General features: G+C 59.1%; 1 protein-coding gene across 1 annotated transcript; it reads right to left on the minus strand.

The window, feature by feature from the left end:
* Positions 1–449: 449 nt before the first annotated feature.
* On the minus strand, positions 450–1,229 carry LOC126232529 (uncharacterized). Its single transcript, XM_049942773.1, has one exon. It carries the CDS (start codon positions 1,227–1,229, stop codon positions 450–452), a length of 780 nt encoding a protein of 259 aa, XP_049798730.1.
* Positions 1,230–8,777: the final 7,548 nt, after the last annotated feature.

The following is an 8,777-nucleotide window of genomic DNA, read 5'->3' on the forward strand; positions in this document are numbered from 1 at the left end:
CGCAGACGCGTACAGAGAGACGAGCCCGGTCTGCAGCAGGATGTGTGGCGCGGCGCGCCGAGTGCAGAGCAGCGCGCGCCGCCTGGGCCGGGCTGGGCCCGCCCGGCGGCGGGCCGCGCTGTTGTCGCGGACGTGAGCGCCCCCTGGCGGGTGGTCGGAGGCGGCGCGGTGGACGTGTGTCCGGTTGGCCAGTGCACATTGCGAGTGGCTGGCTGGCGGTCGGCGGCGAGACGGGAGAGGAGGTATGTGTCGCGGGCGCCTTTGCTGCGCTGCGTCGTTGCGTGCCTGGGCGTGCGCCTGTCGACTGTGTGTGACTGTGTTGGGCGTTGTGCCACGTACGTGTGTGCTCGGCCGAAGGCGTCGGAAGAAAAAGAGAGAGAGAGACGGGCGGGAAAGTGGGTCGGTGTGCGTGCGTCGCCCGTGATGCGATGATGTCGCGTCATGTCATGTCATGTCTTTGCGAAACGGCTGCCGAGAGGTGTGTGGTGGCGAGCGGGAATGTGCGTTTGGTGGTTGCCGGCCGGCCGGCAGTTGTTGGTGGTTCCTCCTGTGTGGTTGTTTGTGCTGCTTTGATGGCAACGTGGAAGGACGCCGGTTTTTCCGTGCCTTGCGTGTGGTTGTGTCGACGGTGACTGGTTGGGGGTGTGCGCCGATGCACGTGCCATGTTGTTATGTTTGGGTCGTGAGTGTGTTTTTGGCTGTGTTGTTGTGTACGGGAAGGGGGAGAGAGGAGGAGGCGGCGGCGGCGGCGGCGGCGGCGGGGGTGATAGTGCGTGCAGTAGTGCCGTTGCGACGGGCGTCGGGTGGAGCCGTGCGTAGTGGCGGAAAGGTGTAGGTTGCGGGAAGCGAGCCCGTCGCGTGTCGTCGTCGACGACGGGGTCGCGTGCGCTGTGAATCGAGAGTGGCGGGAAAGGGGCAGCGTGCCGCTGTGTCGTGGTCGTTAGCAGAGGCCTGTGTGCCTGTCCGTTTGTTTTCTGTCGGACGCTTGGTGCGAGGTGTTTGTTTTGTTTTGTTGCCGCCGCCGCGGTTGTTTTTGTTTGTCGGCTGTGCTGTGTCGGTGGGTCGGCGAGCTGTTTTGCGGTGCGTGAATGTGTTGGTGCAAAAGTGGCGGCGGCGTCATGGCTGCGACCGCGACGAGCCGCGGGCGCGCCATTGATGATGTTGAACACAGAGCGGCTGTGTGCAATGGGAGGCCTTGTGTACGGGTAGCGGTGTTGTCGTACGTGCATCCGGCCCGGTGCGGAAAGCGCCGTTGCGGTTGCGGGTTGCCTCTGGTCGCGACGTGTGGTGCTCGGCTTTGTGGGTTTTTTTGGTGCCCCTTTGGCCGGTGGGTGGTGTTTGTTGTTTTGTGTGTGTGTGTGTGTGTGTGTGTGTGGTCGGTCTCTTTGGCGCTCGGTATATATCTGCCTCCTGCTCGGTCTTGTTGTCGACGTCGTCTGTAGTTTTTTGCGGCTTGCCGACGACCGACCGACCGAACTACTACCTACCTGTGACAGCTACGTGTGGCGCCCGAAGGTGAACGTAACGTGACCTCGGCGCCCTTAGCCTAACCTAAGATGTCCGGCCGTAAGGTAGGTGCGGCCACCTGACGCCTCACGTCCGAACGCTTAACCTAACTTTGACGCCTAACCTAACTTTAACCCTTAACCTAACCCACGTCCACCTAACGTAACCTAACCTAACCCAAGCGACGCCAACCCTAACCTAAGGTGTTGTACACTGCGAATGTCGAAGGCATGTTATAGTCTTAGGTGGAGAGCACTACACGCAACAAGCGGCTACACGGGTAGCAGGGGTTGTGTGGCGTGGGCTGGGCGGTTTTGTTAGGTTAGATGGCCTTGGGCAAGTACAGAAAGGGGGCAACAGCAGCCTCAACGGGTGCGGGGACCAAGCAGCAATCGGTATCGTTTGTTAATTGTCAACTGTCGAAGCTGCGTTGGTACAGTACCGGAACCGCAAGCGCTGACAGAGAAAGCACCGAAGCTCTGCAATCGTGATAAGGTACAGAAAGCTGGCTGACGCCAGGGATAAATTCTGCCGAAATTGTCACAAAGGTACAGACGGTGTTTTAGAAAGGCTCGATTGCATGCAACCGGTGGTGGTGTGTTCGTCGCTGTTTGAGTAGTAGTTTTGATCCTGTAGTGAAGTAGAGGTGGATGGTTCCTGTGAAATATTGTGGGTGGAGGTTACACCCAACAACCGAGCTAGGTTTAATAATAATTGGCTCCTTTGACCGACCTCCCGACGCAGCAGCATTAGTGGCAGAACAACGGAGAGACGGATTTTGGAAACACATTTCACATACATTTTCCTCAGCATGTTAGGGTCTTAGGTGGAGATTTCAATTTACCCGATATAGACTGGGACACTCAGATGATGTTCAGGACGGGTGGTAGGGGGACAGAGAGCATCGAGTGACATTATACTGAGTGCACTGTCCGAAAATCACCTCGAGCAAAATGAACAGAGAACCGACTCGTGGAGATAACATCGTGGACCTACGGATGACAAACAGACCCGAACGTGTTTCGACTCTGTATGTGCAGAACAGGGACGCAGTGATCATAAGGCCGTTGCAGGGAGGACGGTGTATCTATCTGTTTTGGCTAGCAAGAGTAATAGAAGGCAGATTTGCAGACGACCCGACAGATGAAAAGGCAAATGCCTGTTCCGACACTGACAATGTTGAGTGTTCATGGAGAAAGTGCAAGGCAATGGTAAAAATGCGTTTTTAGACAGGTACGTGCCGAGTGTCGAACTGTGAGGGATGGGAAAAAAAACCCACCGTGGTATACTACAACAACAACGTTAGGAAACTGTTGCGAAAGCAAAGAGAGCTTCACCCAAAGTTTAAACGCAGCCAAAACCTCCGAGACAAACAGAAGCTAAACGATGTCCAAAGTGTGAGCGTAAGGAGGGCTATGCGTGAAGCGTTCAGTGAATTCGAAAGTAGAACAAACCCTATGTACCGACGTTGACAGAAAATGCTAGGACGTTCCGGTCTTGCGTTGAATCAGTAAGTGGCTCGAAACAGCATATCCAGACACTCCGGCATGGTGATGGCATTGAAACAGAGGATGACACGCGTAAAGCTGTGAAATACCTAAACACCTGTTTCCAAAGCTGTTTCACAGAGGACGGACCGCACTGCAGTTCCGTCTCTAAATGCTCGCACGAACGAGAAACCGGCTGACATCGAAATAAGTGTCCAAGGAGGAATGGGAAAGTCCGCCGGACCCGACGGGATTACCAATTCGCGATTCCTACACAGGGTACGCGAAACAACCTGCCCCCCTTCTAACAGCCGTGTACCGCAAGTCTCTGGAGAGGAAGGGAGGGTTCCAAATGATTGGAAAAGAGCACAGGTAGTCCCAGTCGTCGAGCAGATGCGCAAAAACCATAGACCCATATCTCTGACGTCGATGTGTTGTAGAACATGTTGTTTGCTCGAGTATCATGTCGTTTGTGGAAACTCCAGAGTCTACTATGTAGGAATCCATGTTGGATTCCGGAAACAGCGATCGTGTGTGAGACCCCCAGCTCGCTTTATTTGCGCATGAGACCCAGAAAATATGAGATACAGGCTCCCAGGTGGATGCCATTGTCGTTGACGTCCGGAAGGCGTTCGATACAGCTCCGCACCGTCGCCTGATAAACGACGTAAGAGTCTACAGAATATCAGACCAACTGTGTGGCTGGATTGACGAGATGTTAGCAGACGGAACACAGCATGTTGTTATCAATGGAGAGACAGACGTCTACAGACGTTAAAGTAACCCCTGGCGTGCCACGGGGGAGTGTTATGGGACCATTGCTTTTCACAATTCATATCATATAAATGAGCTAGTAGATAGTGCCGGACGTTCCATGCGTCGTTTCGCGGATGATGTGCTGTATGTAGTATACAGAGAGGTTGCAGGACGATCGGCAGCGGATAGGCACCCGGTGCAGGGAGTGGCAACTGTCCCCTTAACATAGACAAATGTGATGTATTGCGAATATACAGAAAGAAGGATCGTTTATTGTATGATTGATTATATGATAGCGGGACAAACACTGGTAGCTGTGACGTCTGTAAAATATGTATCTGGGAGTATGCGTGCGGAATGATTTGGAAGTGGAATGATGATCAGATAAAAGTAATTGTTGGTAAGGCGGGTACCAGGTTGAGATGCACTGGGAGAATGCTTAGCAAAAATGTAGTCCATCAACAAAGGAGGTGGCTTACAAAAACACGCGTTCGACCGACCCATACGTGAGTGTTGCCCACCAGTGTGGGATGCGTAGCAGGTCGGGTTGACGGAGGAGATAGAGAAAGGTCCAACGTTTCGTCACAGGGTTATGTGGTAACCGTGATAGTTAAGTGGCAGACTCTGCAAGGGAGGCGCTCTCTGCATCGCGGTGTAGCTTGCTCGCCAGGTTTTCGAGAGGGTGCGTTTCCGGATGAGGTATCGAATATATTGCTTCCCCGTACGTATATACCTCCCGAGGAGATCCCGAATGTAGTAAAAGTAGAGAGATTCGAGCGCGCACGGAGGCTTTCAGACAGTCGTTGTTCCCGCGAACCATACGCGACTGGAACGGCAAAGGGAGGCAATGACGACAGTGGCACGTAACGTAAAAAGTGCCCTCCGCCACACACCGTTGGGTGGCTTGCGGCGTATAAATGTAGGAGGTCGGCTGTCGTGTGTGCTTGGAGGCAGATTCGGTGTGTCTGTAGTTGCGGACGGCGGTCAGCCCCCCTCGCGTAAGCGGCGAGGGGCGGCGGCGCTCGGTTGGCCGGTGCCGATGTTGCGCAGGCGGCGCCCGTTTTGTTTGCGGCGGGCAATTTTGTGAGAAAGGGGCGCGAATGTTGGCGGGCGAGGTGGCCCGACGGCTGCGGGCCGATCGGGAAACGGTGGGAGGGCGATGGGGCGGCGGAGGTGCGTTTGCACGGCCGGCATCGCCGCACGCCTCCGCTTGTGTGGCTGTGGCGGCGGCCGCGCTGGCCGGGCTGGCGCGGCGACGGTGTGGCACTTTTGCCGAAGGTTTGGCCATTGTGGCGGGTCGTCGGCTGGGGCTGTGGGGGCGGCATGTGGGCGGGGGCGGCGATTCTCGGCGGGCCGAGCCAGGCTGTAGCGCGCGGTAGCTGCAGTTTGGCCGTGGTTTGCGGCGCTGCCGTGGCGACTGGTTGGCGACTGTGGTGTGGCCGTGTGTAGCCCCATCCTCGGTGGTTTGAACGGCGCGGGTGGTTGCGGCGCAGGTTTGGGGCTGGTCCGCACAGGCTGTCGGACGTTGGGCGGTAGCAAGCGCGGGAGGCGCGGCGCGGCGGCGCGCAGAGTGGCGGCCGCTCTCTCGGCCGTCCGCGCCCGCCCGCGACACTGGCTGGGCCTGGCGGCGCGGCGGCTATTCTCTGCCGCCGTGCTTGCCGCCTGCCGCTCTCGCTCTCGCTCTCGTGTGTGTACGCGCGTCGTCGAAATAATGGCAGATCAGGCGGCTACGAACGAGACTGCTGCGGCACCCGCCGCCACCGGCACGACGAAGAAGGCCAAGTCTGCGGCGTCTGCGAAGAAGCCGCGCGCCAAGCCTGCGCACCCGCGCACCTCTGAGATGGTGACGGCCGCCATCAAGAGTCTGAAGGAGCGCGGCGGCTCGTCGCTGCAGGCGATCAAGAAGTACATTGCCGCGCACTACAAGCTGGACGCGGAGAAGCTGGCGCCCTTTATCAAGAAGTACCTCAAGTCGGCCGTCGTGGCTGGCGAGCTGGTGCAGACGAAGGGGAAGGGCGCGTCCGGCTCTTTCAAGCTTGCCGGCGCCGGCGGCGGGGCGGCCGAGGGCGGCAAGGCCCGTGCCGGCGGTGCGAAGAAGAAGCGCGCCGCTCCGGCCAGCAAGGAGAAGAAGGGCGCCCGTGCGGCCGGCGCAAAGAAGGCTGGTGGCGTGAAGGCGGCGACCGGTCGGAAGGCGGGCGCCGCCAAGAAGGCGTCTGCGGCGTCGGCGGCTCCCGCGGGTGCGAAGAAGGCGGCTGCGGCCAAGCCGGCCAAGGCCAAGTCGCCGTCGAAGGCGAAGAAGGCCGCGAAGGTTCCGACGAAGAAGCCGAAGGCGCCGCGCCCGAAGAAGGCGACGACGCCGTCTAAGGCGAAGGCTTCGCCCAAGAAGAAGAAGTGAAGTTAAAGTAAAGAAAGGAAAGGGGAAGGAAGGGAAGGGCTGGCGCTTGACCCCGTCGTCCCCCACCCCCCTCCCCCGCGTCGTCTAGTGGCGCGCGATGGCACGGCTGCGCGCGGCCCAAAACGGCCCTTCTCAGGGCCATCAGAGGACGTCGGGAAGGCGTTGATTGTCGTGCTTGGCGCGTTGTGTTGTCTTGTTTGGGTGGCCGTGCGTGCATGCGCCGGGGTGTGTGTGTGTGTGTGTGTGTGTGTGTGTGGGGTTGGTTGGTGTTTGTGTGGCGTTTCTGTATGACCCTTGTGGGTACTGTGTGCGTGCCGTGGTGGTTGGATTGTGGGGCCGGTGGCGGTAGGCGGCGGCGCGCGGTAGCGGAGCGGTTGTGGCCGTTTTGTTTTGTGTTTTGTATTTTGTGCGGCGGCCGACGGTTGGTTTCTCATGTTTCTGGAGACTCTGTTTGTTTGCTTGCTTTGCGGATGGCGCGTCTTGTTTGTTATGTGTGTGTCCTCTCTGTGTGAAAGGGGGACGGGGACGTTGAGACGTGGAAGTGGCCGGCGGGAATTGGGAAGGCGCGGTGGCGCCTCGGAGACGGCGGCGGCCAGCCACCCGTGGTGACGTCGTCCGGCTGTTTGTTTGTGTGTATTTGAAGGGGTGGGGTGGGATGACGTCGATTGTGATTGTTGGCGAGAGCGGCTGTGTACGGGAGGGAGGGTGGGGAATTGTGGTGGTTGTTTTAACGGGGCTAGAGAGAGAGGCTGGGCGGCAAGACCGACAAAAGTTTTGCTCGCGACGGAGAGATGTTAGTGGCCCTGAAAAGGGCCGTTTTTTTTGTGTTGCGCGCGTGCGGTGCCGTGCCGCGGCTAAGCGGTTTAGGCGCGCTCGCCGCGGATGCGGCGCGCGAGCTGGATGTCCTTGGGCATGATGGTGACGCGCTTGGCGTGGATTGCGCACAGGTTGGTGTCTTCGAAGAGGCCGACGAGGTAGGCCTCGCTGGCCTCCTGCAGGGCCATGACTGCGGAGCTCTGGAAGCGCAGGTCGGTCTTGAAGTCCTGGGCGATCTCGCGCACTAGGCGCTGGAACGGCAGCTTGCGGATGAGCAGCTCTGTGCTCTTCTGGTAGCGCCTGATTTCTCGCAGGGCGACGGTGCCCGGCCTGTAGCGGTGGGGCTTCTTGACGCCGCCGGTGGCGGGCGCGCTCTTCCTCGCCGCCTTGGTGGCGAGCTGTTTGCGCGGCGCCTTTCCGCCGGTGGACTTGCGGGCCGTTTGCTTTGTGCGGGCCATAGCGGTTAGCGGTGCGTGCGGTAGCGAAGCGTCCGGTGCTGCCTTGACAACGGGCCCGCGCGGGCCCGTGCTGCGCTTATATGCCCTCGGTGCGCGTGGTGGGGGGAGGGCGGGCCAGAGTCTATATAGGGGGGCGGCGCGCGCTCACGGCGCACCGTAGCCGACTCGCTAGCGCCGGGTGAGGAGCTGCCGCTTGTGCTTTTTTTGTTGCTTGAGGAGGAGGAAGAATGACAGGCCGCGGCAAGGGAGGAAAGGGGCTGGGCAAGGGTGGCGCCAAGCGGCACCGCAAGGTGTTGCGCGACAACATCCAGGGCATCACGAAGCCCGCCATCCGCCGCCTGGCTCGCAGGGGCGGCGTGAAGCGCATCTCTGGTCTGATCTACGAGGAGACCCGCGGAGTGCTGAAGGTGTTCCTGGAGAACGTGATCCGCGACGCGGTGACGTACACTGAGCACGCCAAGCGCAAGACTGTGACGGCCATGGACGTGGTGTACGCCCTGAAGAGGCAGGGGCGCACCCTGTACGGTTTCGGCGGTTAGGCAGGCAGCCGGTGTGCTGTGCTGTGGCCTTCCCGCGGCCGTGCCGTTGCCCGTGCTTGGTGGGAGAGACGAAAAACGGCCCTTTTCAGGGCCACCACACTGTTCGGAAATTGAAAAGTGCGAAAGGGTCTGTGTTGCCTGCCTGCCTCTGTGTGTGTGTGTTTGTTGTTGTTGTTGTTGTTGTTGTGCGCCTCTGTTGCTTTGCGTGCGTGCGTTCCGTTTGGAGTTTCGACGTGACGTGTGTGATGATGGATGCGGGAGGGCGCGGCTGAGTCCGGTGTGTGCGTGGTTTGTTTGTGGCGCGGGCCGGATCATCGATCGGATCAGCTGTTTGGTTTGGTTTGGTTTGTCCTGTGCCTGTGTGTTTGGAGAGCGCGCGCGGCGGCCCGCGTGTCGTCCGTCGTCGGGCCGTTACGCGCTCTTTTAATTATGAACATATTAACAATGATCACATCACATTATTGGTGTATTGATGTCGTTGTCGTTGTTTGGAACGCGACTGTGCGTGCGTGGAGGGGTGCAGAAAAAATGTGTGTGTGTTCGGCCACACGGGCTGTGGACAAGATGGCGGACGTGCGCCGGCGCTGTGGACGTTGTTGTAAAGTGCGGCGAGGACGACGGAAACTTTGCTTTGGACGTAGGTTTGTGTGGTGGCCCTGAAAAGGGCCGATTGTTGTGAGGCGAGCCGGCAAGGCAAAGGCGCGTTTGCGTTTGCGTGCAGGGAGCACGCAAGCGCAGCGCCGCGGTCCCTGTTTAGGCCTTCTTCTCGGTCTTCTTTGGCAGCAGGACGGCCTGGATGTTGGGCAGGACACCACCCTGT

Source organism: Schistocerca nitens, unplaced genomic scaffold (assembly GCF_023898315.1).
Source record: "Schistocerca nitens isolate TAMUIC-IGC-003100 unplaced genomic scaffold, iqSchNite1.1 HiC_scaffold_519, whole genome shotgun sequence".
Taxonomy (NCBI): Eukaryota; Metazoa; Arthropoda; class Insecta; order Orthoptera; family Acrididae; genus Schistocerca; species Schistocerca nitens.